Source organism: Pseudonaja textilis, chromosome 14, assembly GCF_049901715.1.
Source record: "Pseudonaja textilis isolate UNSWEBS1 chromosome 14, rPseTex1.2, whole genome shotgun sequence".
NCBI classification, from domain to species: Eukaryota; Metazoa; Chordata; class Lepidosauria; order Squamata; family Elapidae; genus Pseudonaja; species Pseudonaja textilis.
In genome coordinates this window covers 9,095,628-9,111,810 of record NC_142003.1, presented here as the reverse complement: position 1 = coordinate 9,111,810, position 16,183 = coordinate 9,095,628, and the positions used below count along the sequence as shown (strand labels likewise).

Sequence of the window (16,183 nt, the reverse complement as noted above, 5' to 3'; positions counted from 1 at the left end):
GACGAAAAGCACGGGAAGTCTTTTTTTTTAGATCCCGAGAATGCTCTCTTTTGCAAGACACAACTGGCAGATGGATTGTGGACTCTGGCCTCACACTTTCGGTGCAGCAAGGGAAACCACAACTGAAAACTGAGATGCAACCATCATTTGACTGAACTACTCAGAAGGGAAGGATTGTGCAGAGAGTAATTCTCTGATGCCCGAGAAGCTGGCCTGCCTTAAAAACCCAACCACTGTCATTTCCAAGCTTACTTATTATGGTCTAGAAGCATCTTCCAGAAGCATTTAGAAGTAGAGGGAGGGAGGAAGGGAGGAAGTAATACAGATATAGAAGAAAGGAAGGAAGGAATACAGATATGGAAAGGACAGATGGATGGAAGGAAGGTTCACTGAAGGTGAATTCATTGACTTTCTATATTTCCAGAAACAGAGCTATGGCTTTATTGCCAAATCCAGAAAGTCTACAAGAGTTAGCTGGCAATAAGATAGCCACAAAATGGATCGTCTACCTCAAGGGTCTTCAAACTTGACAGCTTTAAGACTTGTGGACTTCAGTTCACAGAATTCCTGAGCTAACATGACTGGAGGAGGAATTCTGGGAATTGAAGCCCACAAGTCTTAAGGCTGTCAAGTTGGAAGACTCCTGTTCTACCTTGTGGCAGCTAACAACAATTTGGAGCTGATGTGAACGTCAAACTCTTGGGTTTTTCAAGACGATCTCTCTGAATCAACTTCCTTGGCCTGAATGAGTTCTAGAGGTACAAATACCAAGGTCCAGAGTTCTCAGGAGTGGCATGCTGGCTGGGGACTCCTGGAAGTTGGAAGTCCACATCCATCCTGAGGGCACCCAGACCGGGAAAATGGCATCAAAAGCAGCTTTGCAATGAGAAAGCTCATGGTTGCTGCTTGTGATCTGATGTTCATGAGATCTTCAGAGAGCAGAAGAAAAGAGATTTGGATACTGGTATATGCAGTATGGATGCTGAAGACTGTCAAAACAAACTTGTCTAATTCTCACCAAGAAAGTGGAGATATTAAATCTTGCTTCACTAGTTCTTGAAGAGCAGAGTCAATTTCCCGGATACCATCTAAGGTAGGGCTCAAAATGGCTTGCTTCTTTCACTTATTTGCTTTTTCATCATCTAAAAGATGCAAACCATCCAAAAGACCACAAGTGGGTTCATTCCAAAGAGTTTTTTGCCTGAACATATAGATATGGATCACAACCACATGGGTGAATATGTGCTGTCAATGCTCCAAAACTGGGGACATGCAGGCGGGCCAATGACACCAACACTGGTCCAGTGGAAACTTCTCAAGAAGATGAGATTGGGAGGCTGGAAAAGGAAGAAGAAACTAGCATCCTAGCATCCAAGATACTGAACTGTCCCAGGATTCAGGGTTAGCTGCTTCCACGACTGTTAGTAGGCTATGCCCTCCCATTGTCATCAAAATGGAGTGAGAGTTGGTAGGACATCCCAGCTGCCTTGAAAGTTGGTTAAGCATTCCTCCTCCTTCTCATGCCTCACACAGACAAATGGACATACAACACATCCACACAACCCACGCATTCAACTTCATAAAGTCAGTACAGTGGTGTACCAATTGTCCAATGAGACTATGTCCATTCTTCTTGTTGTTGGAGACATGGCTGATACTATAAATTACCTTCTCTTTATAGACTATCTTATAGGCAACAGGTCAGTCCGCCAAAAGAGGCTGGAGAAGACTTAAGACTCATTTCTCGCAATCTTCTGTGTAGTGCTGGAAACGGGTGAAACTCATAAAGACTTGCTCCAAGGAGATTTGGCTTACGGAGTAATCTTCTATGCAATACTTCTCTTTGGCTTTTTCGAGTGTCCCAAACACCTGGGAGATGCAAGACACACAGGGAGAGAAAGGGGTAATTAACAGAATACTTTTTCCAAGGCTTAGAAGCTTGTAAGATATCAAGGCTAAAAGGGAAAAGGAAGTTGGGAGTCACTACTGAAGATCTTAGCTTTCACAGGTTGAGCTGTTCTAGATCCTCCCATGTTCGCCTTTGTACACCCCCATTGGCCATTGCTCCAGCCTTACCTGTGCCCAACTGAGGTTCTTATTGGTGAGGTGGTAATGGACCATCCCCTGGTGTTCATGCTTCAGGACACTCTCTGGGAAAGGGAAAAAAGAAGATATAGCCAAGTTCTGCTTCCCAAGACAACCACATTCCCTCAAAATCAAACTGCAATCGTTCTTAACTGTGGTCAATAATTTGTTGAAAGTCTCTGTCCTCGTTTCCTACCTTGCCTTCCAGGTGCCACTCTGAATTTTAATGCCCCAATGAAATGTTCTGCGATAAGTAGAATAGACTGCAAATGTCCCATGCAGTCAATCCCATTAAGTAGACTAGTCCAGGGGTCTCCTCCAACCTTGGCAACTTTAAGACTTGCGGACTTCAACTCCCAGAATTTCTGGATGAGGAATTCTGGGAGTTGAAGTCCACAAGTCTTAAAGTTGCCCAGGTTGGGGACCCCTGAACTAGACCAGTAAATCAATTTCCCAAGAAAGATTTTAAAAAGGCGCAAAGTATCAAGGCCATGCATTGAGTTGCAGTTCAAGATCTATTGCTCAAGTCAAATGTATATCCAAGAATCTAGTCAACTAAAGTTCAATACTAAATTGGCACCAGATAAGAGTCAACAAAATATCAAGAGGGGTTGAACTTGGATGTTTCTGGCAATGTAATGACTCTAAGCTTATGACACACTTAACTCCCCCACCCCCTCCCCCAGCTGTGCCTGCTCTTCTCTACAGATTTGCTCTAATAACCACATCTTGCAAGGCTGATTCTGTTGGACCTTCTCAATCGTTCATGCTTCAGGGAATCAGGGAACTGCCTGCCTGAATCACTTCTGAATGTTATCTTGTTGCTCTGGGCTTGTTTAACTCACCATCATGGTCATTAAATGAACAATTGTTTGCTATGGCCCAGTTTTACCAAAAACCGGAAATAAATGTCAGTTTTCAGCAAAAATGTTGTCAAATGTGCTCAAGTTTTGAACATATAAACAACCATAAACGCAAGTTGGTTGCTGGCCACCCAAAATGCGGTCATGTGATCACAGGATCTGGGGGCATGAAGTTGGAACTTCGAAAACAATGTCGCAAGTTCCATCAATAACTTTGAATAGTCAACTAAGCCACGGGTCCTAAGGACTACCTGTAGGTGGGAAGGCTGGTCAGATATGAGCAGCTGGAAGACATGCTTGATCCCAAAGCTGGCTTACCAGGAAATGTCTTCTCCACGAAGGCCTTGAAGTCTTCTACGTGGCCTTCTTCATCACAGTGGGTTTTGGCCAGCAGGGTATATCCACTGCCAAACTTGCTCTTCAGGTGCTGAGGGCTGCCCAGGCACTTGAATTGCCCGTTGACCATGATGGCCAACCTGGTACACAGAGCTTCACATTCTTCCATGCTGCAGGAGAAGGATGTAGATGTTAGAACAGCAAGCGCAAGAGTCCACAGATCTTCAAGCACCAGCCAAGATGGAGAACCATTGGCCTAGAGATTGGCAGATATCCGTATCTTTTCCCAAGGTGATGGAAGACAGAGAAACAGGCCCAACCTGTGAGAAGTGATAATGATGGACTTCCCACACTCTCGTGTCCGAGCGACTGCATCCCATAATAGGCGCCTGGCCACAGGGTCCATGCCCGTGGAGGGTTCATCCAGGAACACCACAGGAGGTCCACCAATGAGAGAAATTCCTGCACTCAGTTTCCGCTTGTTCCCACCACTGCAGAGACAGAGAAGAGGAAGGTCACGAATGGTGGGACCACACCCAGTTGCCACCAGCACATTTCTGATCATGAAACAAAGCCCCTGCTCCCACTTCATCCCACCTCCCATCATGGATGAGTGCAGGAGGTTCAGAAGGCTTCTCACCTGTATGTGCGGATGAGTTTGTTGGCATGAGGTTCTAAGAGCAACCCACGAAGCATGTTCTCCACACAGCTGCCGATGTAGCGTTCAGGGATGCCCCGCAGTCGGGCGTACATGCTCAAGGTCTCCCTTCCAGTCATGTGATCCAAAAGTGCATCAAATTGAGGACAGTAGCCAATCCGCTGCTGGATCTGGAGGCAGATCAAATCAAGTTGAGAAGAACATCTCCAACCTACCTGCTTATGAGACGGTGATGGTCCCAATTATCCTGGTTTCTCCGTATGGAGGTGAACTTTGGACAACTAGCTCCATAGCTAGTAGCCCCCAGGATGCTCCTCCAAACCAGATTAGGGGCTCAGGTGAAACCAAGAAGACCCAGATTTAAGTCCTTGCTCAACCACAAACCACAAACTGCTCATGTTCAGTCAGTATGGTGCAAATAAGGGACAATTCCCACTTATTCTCCTTGAGGTAGACATGTAAGCAAGAAAACCAGCACTTAGAAGGATCCTAACTGCACTTAGCAATTGTGTCTTTTCCTTCCAAATGCTCAGTGCTGCTCTTTGAGAGCTTGTGAGAAATGCGCTTGAGGTTAGAATTTGCCAAGAAATAACAACAACCGGAAAGGAGAACACATAGTGTGTTCTGGATCTCCCTAGCCCCCAAGATGTTTGGGGCTCCTGGGAGCTTCTCAAGACTGAGCTCAAATCAAGGTTGTGGAACGGCCAACCACTGTAGATGGCCCTTGAATGATGTGCTGGAATTCACACCCCCAGAGGTGGACAGAGGTCAAGATAAAGATGCAGAAGGCCAAGTTTAATTTAGTTTATTTACTTAAATACCATATCCTAAAGAGATGGCTTCTTCTTCTCTTCTCATAGTCAAAATAGCAATTTGCCAGACATTTTTGAAAGGTGTTGAAGGCAAAGGTTTGGAGTTCCCAACAAAGCTTGGAAGTCTCCCTATATCTCCCAATAAGGGCCACAATATCCCCATCAGAAATGAATCTGAAGTAGGATTTGGACACCTGATATTTCCTCCTCCTCTCAACTGACCTGTTGCTTTGTCTTTTTGCAAACTACAGAATCTGGAGAACTCAATCCCCTGGACCTATGAGTTAGCCCACTGCAGATATTGTCAGCAAAAATTCCTCAGGGTCCCCCAAAGACAAAACTGGAATTATCTAACCTAGAACAGGAATCCATGACTTTGTCAACTTCATCAACAACATGTTGTTGCCTGTTCTCAACTCCCCCATTTTTTTTTAATGACCCCGTAATCCCTTGCTTCGGGGTGGGGTCATGGCGACTGAATGGAGCTGAGCGTTTACTGGCCGGATGCCCTTCTTGACGCTTCTGTGGTGTTCACAGCAATTACTCATTGCTCTCAGAGAGAGAAATATCTCCATCTCTAGGCCACTAGGCCACTCTGCCTCAACTCTCCCGTTACCTTTTTGATATTGCCCAGGATGCTGTGTCCATCCACATAAGCGTCTCCCGATGTGATGCTCTCGTCCCCTGTTAGCATCTTGAAGGTTGTGGTTTTGCCCGCCCCGTTGAAACCCAGAAGGCCAAAGCATTCTCCCTTGCTGACCGCAAGAGAGATTCTGTCCACAGCCAGACAAGAATCCCTGCTACTATACACCTGGAAAAACAAAAGTGGGGAAAAAAAACCCAACAGTGGCAGATGTAAAACACACAAAGTTGGCCTTATTGCTGCTAATACTATTCATTATCATTTACTTCATTATTGTAGACTTATAAATAAATAATCATTTATTATTATGTGCTACTGTGGCTGGTTGCACAGTCAGATTGGATTTGGCATTTTTGTGTACCTATCAAGTCCTTCCCAAGAACCTGGGGTAGATAGATGTGGTTGTCATCTCAGGATGTAAGCTATTCCAAGTCAAGCTGCCTTTTGCAATTGACTGATGAATTTGTTAAATTCATGTTAGCCAAAGGGTCGGGAGCCGCTGCTCTAGTGTAAAATTTCTCCATCTTCGCAACTTTAAGGCGTATGGACTTCACTTCCCAGAACCCTGAATTCTGAGAGTTCAAGTCCACCTATATCTTCACGTTGTCAAGGTTGAGAGAATCCACTCCAGTGGTTCTCAACGTTTTCAACCAACAACAAAGAACCTGCGTCCTACCATAATCCAAGAAAAAGTTTAGTGTAGAGAGGTAGTTAGGTGCAGTGGTTAAAGCATCAGACTAGAAACCAAGAGGCCATAAATTCTCTTCCTTAAGCTACGAACATGGAGCTATGGACACGGTCTTGAGCTGGCCTCAGAATGAAGCAGGATGAACATCAAATCAATAAATAAAAGCCAATCTTTTTTCACGGAAAGCCAGTTCTATGTTTAGAAGGTTTCTATTATCTTTATGGCTTATACTGAGATTTAAGGGTCTAACATTAACATTATGGAGAAACAACATAAATATGTAAAACTTTTCTGGAGAACCACAGTTACTTTCTAGACTTCAGGGACCAGTAAAACCATCTACTATTTCTTCAGGTGGAATTTTTTTTTTTGCATAAAAAGTATGTACTTCAAAACAGTGGTGGGATTCAATTTTTTTTTACTACCGGTTCTGTGGGTGTGGCTTGGTGGGCGTGGCTTGGTGGGCATGGCAGGGGAAGGATCCTGCAAAATCCCCATTCCCTCCCCATCCCACTGACCTGCTTTCCAGCTCCCTTCTCCTGTGCAGGGCAACCAATAGCAACCCAGCTGATCAACTGGGACTCAGGAGGCGGAGAATAGATGGGGTTGGCGGGGCCAGTCAGAGTCTGTGGGCGTGGCTTGGTGGGCGTGGCAAGGGAAGGTATACTGCAAAATCTGCATTCCCTCCCCACCCCTCTAACCTGCTTTCCAGCTCCGTTCTCCTGTGCAGGGCAACCAAAGAAGACCCAGCCAATCAGCTGGGACTCAATGGGAGGCAGAGAAGAGATGGGGTTGGCGGGACCAGTCAGAGGTGGGATTTGCCGGTTCTCTGAACCACTCATAATTTCCACTACCGGTTCTCCAGAACTTGGTCAGAACCTCTGCTTCAAATGTGGTTTACATTATTTTGACGAGGTTTTGGTGAGCGATAACAGGGAGTTTTAGAAGCTACCTTGAACATCTACCTTGGTAAGCTCCTTAATCACCAGAGGACTATTCAGAGAAGAAATTGATGCTACTGGAGATTCCAGAACCTTCTTTCTTTCATCAGCAACATCCCGGTCTTCTGGAAGCACCGGAACCTGGTTTAGCAGCATGACCTGTTGAACGGCATGAAAAATCAAGCAAATGAGCCACGGTGCCGCAGTGGTTAAACTGCAGTACTGCAAGCTACTTCTGCTGACTGCTGACTGCTGGCTGCCTGCAATTTGGCAGTTCGATTCTCACCGGCTCAAAGTTTTGACTCAGCCTTCCATCCTTCCATGGTGGGTAAAATGAGGAGCCAGATTATTGGGGACAATAGGCTGACTCTGTAAACTGCTTAGAGTGGGCTGTAAAAGCACTGTGAAGCAATATATAAATCTAAGTGCTATTGCTATTCCTTTTCTTCTTCCTTCCTTCCTTCCTTCCTTCCTTCCTTCCTTAAAAACGTCAGTGAATTCTCTTAACAATGATAGCCAAAATATTATAAAATTGGGACAGGATTCACTTAAAAACTGTCCCGCTTAAGCAAAAGAAATCTTGGGCTTAATGTTGGTTGTAAATTAAGGACTGTGTAAATCAAGGAGCCCAAAATTTATGTTGCTAAGTGAGACAGAGGTTAAGCGAGTGTTGCTCCATTTTATGACCTCTTTGCCACAGTTCTTAAGTGAATCACTGCAGTTAGTAACCCGGTTGTTAAGTGAGTCTGGCTTCCCCATTGATTTTGATCATTAGAAGGTCGCAAAAGGGGATCACATGACCCCCGGGATGCTGCAACCGTCATAAATATGAGTCAGTTGCCAAACATCTTGAATTTTGATCATGTGACCACAGTGAACAGTCACTAAACAAACTGTTGTAAGTCAAGGATTACCTGTACTTAATATGACTACACAACAGGTTTTAATCTTTCCCCCACCATAGTATACTGAGGTAGCAATTCTTGGAAGACTGTTGAGATCTACTCAACAGTCTTCCAAGGCCTACAGAGCTCTACAGAGAATCATTAAAACTGCCCAGGATATCTTCAAGCTCCAGCTACCAGCCCTTTCATGACATCTTCGCATCTCGCTGTTTGAGGAAGTCGCACAACATTCTCAGACTCTTCCCATGCTGCTCACAATCTTTGTGAAACTGTTGCCTTCTGGCAGAAGATACCGAACCATTAAAACTCAGACGACATGTTTTTCTGAACAGTTTTTATCCCAGAGCTATAATTGCACTTAACAATGAACTTAAGGACCATCATCAGTGAGCTGTTGGACAGCATTATTTGGTCTGTTGTGTGGATGCTTGCGTGTTTTTAGGGGATGGGGAATTTTGGTGGGTAGGGAGGTGTTTTGGGATTGTCGTGTGTGTGTGTGTGTGTGTGTGTGTGTGTTGGGTCTCTGGGTGTTAAGTGAATTTCATTGTATGCGTATATTGTGTATATACGTACAATGACAATAGACTACTACTATTATTATTATTATTATTACTTTATTATTATTATTACTTTATTATTATTATTATTTAATCTTTAGTGAGATTCACAGCCTTTGGGGCTGGTTGGTAGCTCAACAGCTCAAGTCCTAACCAAGGACCTTGGAACTGTTAAGGTAGCGTCGGAGGATATAAGCTGTTCCAAGTAGGGTGTTTTTTTTGTAGAATCAGGGTACTCAAGTCTGATAAATGGAGAATTTCTGAATAGCGAGGTAGCCCTTTAGGTATTACTCCAAGGGGTCCAATTACAATTGGGATAACACATGATTTCTTTTTCCAAAGTTGCTCAACTTCAATTTATAAGTCCCAATACTTTGTGATTTTTTTTCTTGCTGCGTGTCAATGTCAATGAACCAAACCTTATCTTATTATTACCAAACCTCCTCCTCCTCCTCCTAACAATTGTTATTGTTGTTGTTGTTACTGTTATTGTTATCATTATCGCTATTGTTATTGCATTCCCAGATGCCAACAATTCGCTTTGCTTTCATCAGATGATGCCACCTTCTTCCTCCCTCCATGACATCATGAGAAATTTGGGTAGAAAGTTAATCTACATGCAATATTGAGAAACTCTGAAGGACTCAGCCAAGGAAGGGATTCCTTGGTAGGAAAGCCTCACCCATTTCCGCCTCCGCCGTATGTCGCAAACAATGGTCCTCATTCTCCAGAGAAGGTTAGTCTCGATGAGAAAGAGCAGGAGAAGGAAGGAAAGCCCTTGAGCTGCCATAGCTGTCAAGTATTTTCCAACGCCTGGGCTTTCCCAAGCAAAGTAGTTTGTCTGGTAGGTGATATCTGGAAGAGGAATGAGAGGAGAAGAGGACAAAAAAAGGATGATTTCAGGAGACAGCAATCTTCCGATGGGTGAAGTCTCCACCAATCTTCTAACTGAGAGTCAAGGGTATGGGACAATTATGCAAAGAGGACAGAGTTATGGGGTTGAGATGGGTGGTGTTGCTGGGTTTGGGGCAAGGATGTCAGAGGGTGCACAGCTTTACTAAGTGAGACAATGCAGGAGCAATAACAGCAAACAGAGGTTTGTAATAAATAGTGGTTTTATCTACAAAAGAATACTATACATACATGTACTATAGGCAGTAGTCAAACAAGCAGCAATTACAGCAGGGAAGAACACACAGTGAGAGAAAGAGACGCTCTAACAGGGCCTCTTCTTATTAAATAGGCTCTTAAAGGGATAACAGCCAAAAAACTTTGCTGACTCATTCCCATCATTATATTACTGCATCAGCTGGTCAGCTCTTAAATCACCACCCGGACAAGGGAACATGTGGACTTTGTCTATTTTATGAAGGTTAGTCATTTCTATTGCAACAAAGATCAGAAGTGTTGAAGCAATGAACCCTCCTATGATAATGCCAGGCTATGAAAACTGGACAGTTGAGAAAGAACGAAAGAACTAAGATAAATGCACTTGAGCTATGGATTTCAGGATGGTTCCCAAGAGAACCATGACCTGGTTCTAAAGAATTGGTCAATCCTGGACAAAGCTTGACTGCTTCCTTCAGTGGTCAATTAGCAAGTAGATACTTACGTCCTTTGGGCAGGTGAGGAGAGTGGATGAGGAACTAGGGAAAACAATTACACTTGAAAAAGTCGGGGGAATGGAAGAAAGGGAAGATAATAGATAAGGTCTATGGATGAGATTGATATTGGAATGATTACTAAATAAGATTAGGATGGTGGGCATTTGTCCATACCAGAAGTTGAACCTAATTCAGTGTCACCTAATTAACTCATAATACTTACCTTAAGAAATATACTACATCAGACGATCTAATATAATGGTCTGTTGGGACTGAGAACTTGGTAACGAAGCTAAAAGTTGACCTCTTTTCAGTTGCTTGATAACCCATCAATATGTTCTGAGTGTGTCTACACTTTGCATCTACGTCTACTTGGTGGGATGAAAGCAACTGTATGTTGACTTGCAATGGGCCTCTAGACCTGAGAACCTAGACCTGAGTGTGCTTGGGATAAAACCAGGTTCCTTCACTGATCTGAATTCTAAGTCCTCACTAATGCACAGCTGCCATGCTTAATAGTAGTCTCTTGTTAATTAAAAAATGAGGGGTTCTTGGTGGTCTCTGAGTTTGATTGTCTTCTTGTAGATGTTTCATTACCCAAAGTAGGTAACGTCATCAGTGTTCAGAGAGCGCCAAGAACCTCACAGTCATTCTCTTCCTCCTCCTCTTCCTCCTCCCTCCTCTATCCTTCCTCCACTCCCTCTCTCCTCCACCTCCTCCTCTCCACAAATCCCCCATTCCCTTCTAGCACTGATGATGTTCCCTAGTTGGGTCATTTGAAAGAAAACCACCCAATTCAGAGAGCACCAAGGACCCTTCATTTCATCCCTGAGTCCCAAATAGTCTCCTTCAAAACTGCCCAAGATACTCACTAAATACTTTACAGATGAGCACCGACTCGAACGAAGAAGTGCAGAACTGAATGAACTCGTAATTCTGGTAGAACTTGCTGATACTTTGTCCCAAGCAGTAGTTGGGTAGGATTAGAAAGATTTTATCCAACATATTGGAAAGATCCACCATTCCAAGTTCTGGAAGAGAAGACAGGTGGGAAGAACAAAGTTAACCTTGGTGGCTCAAAGCCATGAAAACGTTTCAACCACAGCGACGAAGTCCAAATTGCTTTACCGGGAATGCTCATGATGACGACCGCCAAGAACGTGGCTGTGCCAGAGAAGATGTTGAAGATGGTGAGGCGGGTGTAGGCTGTGGCTGCTACAGAAAAGAGGAAGCTGAGGAGGTACATGAGAGGGATAATGGCCCAGCCATACAGAAGAAATATCTGCATTATATCCACGAGATGGTTGTCCTGAGTGAACGCTTTGATGTCGAAGGCTTGGAAGATCACCTGAAGAAAGACCAACAGAAATGATTAGTACGGTTATTACAGTTTAAGACTCAGAAGGATCATTTAATGTGCTCACTTGGTATGAGCCACGGTGGCGCAGTGGTTGGAGTGCAGTACTGCAGTCTACTTGTGCTGACTGCTGGCTGACTGCAATTTGGCAGTTCAAATCTCACTAGGCTCAAGGTTGACTCAGCCTTCCCTCCTTCTGAGGTGGGTAAAAGGAGGACCCAGATTGTTGGGGGGCAAGAGGCTGACTCTGTAAACCGCTTAGAGGGGGCTGTAAAGCACTGTGAAGCAGCATAAAATCTAAGGGCTATTGCTATTGCTCTTCCTTTTCTCCTTCCTTCCTTCCTTCCTTCCTTCCTTCCTTCCTTCCTTCCTTCCTTCCTTCCTTCCTTCCTCCCTCCCTCCCTCCCTCCCTCCCTCCCTCCCTCCCTCCCTTTCTTCCTCTATGGTGCACAGTGGTTAGAAGGCAGCATTGCAGGCTACTTCTGCTGCCTGCTGGCCACCTGCAATTTGGCAGTATAATTCTCTCCAGGCTCAACATTGACTCAGCCTTCCATCCTTCCGAGGTGGGTAAAATGAGGGCAGAGAGCAGTGGACAGAGCCAGCCTGCAATACTGCATTCTAACCACTATGCCGCCCAGGGCTCCTTGCATGACACAGGCTATCCAGGAATGACTCACCAGAATGAGGGTGCAAGGCGTAAGGAAGTTGATGAGGTCCCATAGAAGCGCCGAGAGCCAGAAGTTCACCATGTAAACACCGCTGACAAACTGTACGTGTTTGGCTTTGATGGCCCTCTCGTTGACCAGGAGGAGCGCAAAGGTGCTGGATAAGGAGGCCATTCCGTAAAGCAAGTTAATGGCGATCGCAAAACCTGTCTGGCTTCTACGGGATATTGCAAAGACAAAGCACCATTAGCTGGAAAACTGCATTTAAAAGTTAGGTCCAGAAACTATTTTGTCAGCTTTACTATGTCAGACAACCCAGGAGCAATAACAGCAAACAGAGGTTTATAATAAATAGTGGTTTTATCTACAAAAGAATATCTACTATAGATACATGGACTCTAGGCAGAGGTCGAACAAGCAGCAATTACAGCAGGGAAGAACACACACAGAGAGAAAGAGACGCCCTAACAGGGCCTCTTTTTATTATACAGGCTCTTAAAGGGATAACAGCCCAAAACCTTGCTGACTCATTCCCATCGTTACATCATTGCATCAGCTGGTCAGCTCTTAAATTGCTACCTGACACATTTTATCTCAGTTTTGGTGGAACTACAATTGATCTGGATGGGGAAATCAGAGATAGCTTGCTTGATACCGATCCTTGAAATGGTACTTGATTGCTAAATAAGGAACGGGCGTACATAAGCCAGATGGGATATACGCGAAGCAAGCAAACAGATTAAAAACAAAGGAAGTTTGGACTCACTCCATGAGCTGGTCCTTCGCTGTCTCGGTCATGTTGCGAGGCTGCGGATAGTTCGCCACTGTGATGGAGGCATTGGGTCCCACTATTAGCCTCAACAAGGCATTGTCCACCAGCAGCAACGCAGTGGCAGGAGAATGAAACGCTTGGTTGTTGAAAAGAGCGGTGACGTCTATCTGGTCCGAGGTCTCTTGGAAAGAAGCTGCCGCTATGTGGTACTCGTTAAAGGCTCCGGCTTCTTCGGATGCTCGAGAGATGAGGTATTCCTCCAAGTCTCCTGAAAGGACATCCATTTCATAGAGTGAAGATGTCCTCAAGAGGGCCCCCGCATTGACTAGTACCTGCATTTCATCCATTAGCACTACTTATTGCGGATGTGGCCACACTAATGTTTCTAACCACAAGGGCCATAAACTATAACATTGAAGGTCTACAGAGATTCTCAGTCCTCCAGGTCATGGTTGTCCCAAAAGTGCTTTTTCAAGAGGCAACTGGACTTTCTAGTTTTTTTTTCTTTGAAGACGTTTTGCTTCTCACCCAAGAAGCTTCTTCAACTCTGACAGGATGGTGGGAAATGGAAGGATTTATACTCCTTGCAGACAGCTGGTCATTTGCGTCCTTTTAGAAGGTCATTGAGGCCACTTGGAGGTTTGTCTGTGTCCTTCCCTTCCCCACCATCCAGTCAGAGCTGAAGAAGCTTCTTGGATGAGAAGCGAAACGTCTTCAAAGAAAAACCAGAATGTCCAGTTGCCTCTTGAAAAAAAAAAAAGCACCTTTGTAACTTCGAAGGCTGTTTAAACTTTGAAGGCTTTGAAGCTTTTTATAGAGTGATAATTAAGGAATGTCTAACCGTGAGAACTCTAGGGAGTCCTTGGCTTACAACTGTCCATTTAACAGTGGTTCAAAATTACAGCAGCTTCAGTAAAAGTAAATTAAAACCTACATTTGCTGTGTGATCTTTGCAAACTGTTATATCACAGGTCTTAAAGTTGCCAAGTTTGGACACCCTTGTTCTAAGGAATGGAAGCATTTTTTTAAAGCCTAAAACAAAGAGATGACATGCAGAAATGGCTCAAGCAGACATTTCTCTAGTTTACTGGAATAGAAGAAGGAGGTGAGGCAGTGGTACAGTGGCCTAGAGGTGGAGCTCTTGCTTCACAACCAGGAGGCTAGGAGTTCAATCCTAGGTAGAGACAGATATTTCTCTCTCTCTCTCTCTCTTTCTCTGCACAATGAAAATGTATCTGCTGAACAAAACTCCACACTGGTGACAGGAAGGGCATCTGACCAGTAAACACTCTGCTAGCTCCATTCAGTTACCCAGACTGCACCCCACAAGAGATTATGGGGTCATTAAAAGAAGATGATAAGAAGGGGATGAGGCCTAGCCAAGTCTGACTTGTGTTGTTCTAGTCATTCTCAATAAATGAGGTTTTAGCTTCCTTATGCAGCAGATTTCCTGGTCTGGTCTACCTCGAGGGGTTGACAGCAGTCAAGCGATGATGTAGGCAGGCTTAAGGAATGATATGTGAGAAAAACCTTGGCAAACAGAAACAAAGAAAGGAATGTCCAGATAAAAGAGGGCGTAGCCCACAGCTACATAATGGGTGAAGCTTCCCAGAGTCTCAGACTCCAAAGAAGATGGTGGGAGATTTGTACTTTTAGACTTGCTAGATTCTTTTGATGTAAAGATAAAGGATAAAGGTTCCCCCTGTCTAGTTGTTCCCAAATCTAAGGGTTGATTGTCATCTCCGTTTCTTAATTGAGGGAGACACTGTTGACCAAAGATGCTTCTGTGATCATACGGCCAACATGGCTGTATGCCGAAGCACATGGAACGTGGCTACCTTCCCACCAAATGGTACCTATTTATCTACTTGCATTGGCACGCTTGCGAACTGCTAGGTGGGAGCTCACCCCTGACACTTGGGTCTCAAACTGCCCATCTTCCAAATGAGAACCCCAACATCCTGCTAGGCCACCGTACCCCTTTTTCTTTTTAATGTAGCCTTACAATAAAAGTTAGACTTAGCTCATCAGGTTGTGTTTTCTATCTGGTCTACCTAGAAAGGCTGACCTCTTATGAGCACAAAGGACCCCCCCCCCCCGCCCCCTTTGTGTCTGAGTTCTGCTCTAGAAGGAAAACTTTGGATTGTCACTGACCTACCACCTCCAACGGCTCCTGGCACTGAGCACCAACCACATCCCTGTACTGCGCTGCCAGCCTCTCGCCCAGACTGGAGCCTTGGGAGACGGAGAAAGGCACCGTGGTTTGTCCGTACGGATTTAACGTCAGCTTCAACAACGGAGAGTCTTGCGGTCCCGGGAAGGTCTTGGCGGAGATCAAGGCAAAAGCAGTGAAAATAAGAGGCACCAAAAACTGGGCTGCTACCATCTTCCAGTTGCGCCAGCTGTACACAGCTCTCTTCATGAACATGGCGTAGAACTGCTGGCAGCAGAGGTAGAACTACAGGAGAGCAGAAAAGATGAGATTTACACAGGGGAGTGAGTTTTCTGCAAACCCCTTTACTCGGGGCTGGGCTGCTGGGAGTTCGCAGGGGTTCAGGAGCGCCCCTAGTTAAGATTCTGTGTAGTTTGGAGAACCCCCAAGTTCTGGCCCCACCCACTCCACCCCTCCTCTCTCAGGAGTTCCCACGTGGCCTCTTTTGGATGCAGGTAAGTGCAGGGTGTGCGCGGAGTCTTGCGGAAGGTGAAAAATAGGCCTCTAGGAAGCTTGTGAAGGCTGAAAACTGGCCGTTTCTGGCTTCCAAAGAGCCTCCGGAGTCCGGGAAGGTCATTTTTGCCCTTCTGGAGGCTCAAGAAAAGCCTCCGGAGTCCGGGGAGACAAAAACACCTTCCCGCCAGGTTGCAGGAGGCTGACTAGGCCACGCCCCCCATGGCCACGCTCAGCCAGCATTAAAATTCAGAGTCTTTGGAGCAACCGGCTCATATTTACAATGGTTTGCAGTGTCCTGGAGTCACGTGATAACCTTTTTGTAACCTTCTGGCAAGCAAAATTAATGGGGAAGGCCAATTCACTTTACCATGGATGACTAACTGCAGTGATTCATTTAACAACTGGGGCAAGAAAGGTTTGTAAAACGGGGCAAAATTCACTCCACAACTGTCTTAGTTAGTAATAGGAATTCTGGGCTCCATTTCTATCATAAATCAAGGACTTCCTGCAATTTAGGCTGCCAAATTTCTGCAGATTTCAAGTTCGGGGCTCCAGAGGGTATCAAAATGTATAGGCAACCCCCCTTATTTTAAATCATGAGTTCTATTGCCGCTGGTATCTGATTGTTT

General features: G+C 45.0%; 1 protein-coding gene across 3 annotated transcripts in view; it reads right to left on the bottom strand.

Annotated features, from left to right (window-relative positions):
• Nucleotides 1–1,114: 1,114 nt before the first annotated feature.
• The window catches only part of ABCA3 (ATP binding cassette subfamily A member 3), a 60,582-nt gene continuing 45,513 nt past the window's right edge, over nucleotides 1,115–16,183 (bottom strand). For all 3 annotated transcript variants that reach the window (XM_026704180.2, XM_087912464.1, XM_087912463.1), the window contains exons 19-31: nucleotides 15,041–15,344; nucleotides 12,881–13,154; nucleotides 12,127–12,331; nucleotides 11,221–11,440; nucleotides 10,965–11,123; nucleotides 9,171–9,343; nucleotides 7,051–7,185; nucleotides 5,371–5,565; nucleotides 3,925–4,112; nucleotides 3,605–3,775; nucleotides 3,267–3,454; nucleotides 2,077–2,150; nucleotides 1,115–1,869 (exon numbers count right to left, since the gene is read on the bottom strand). In XM_026704180.2, coding sequence (XP_026559965.1) covers nucleotides 1,738–1,869; nucleotides 2,077–2,150; nucleotides 3,267–3,454; nucleotides 3,605–3,775; nucleotides 3,925–4,112; nucleotides 5,371–5,565; nucleotides 7,051–7,185; nucleotides 9,171–9,343; nucleotides 10,965–11,123; nucleotides 11,221–11,440; nucleotides 12,127–12,331; nucleotides 12,881–13,154; nucleotides 15,041–15,344 — 2,418 coding nt within the window. In that variant the 3' untranslated portion in view covers nucleotides 1,115–1,737. The remainder of the gene's footprint in view (nucleotides 1,870–2,076; nucleotides 2,151–3,266; nucleotides 3,455–3,604; nucleotides 3,776–3,924; nucleotides 4,113–5,370; nucleotides 5,566–7,050; nucleotides 7,186–9,170; nucleotides 9,344–10,964; nucleotides 11,124–11,220; nucleotides 11,441–12,126; nucleotides 12,332–12,880; nucleotides 13,155–15,040; nucleotides 15,345–16,183) is intronic.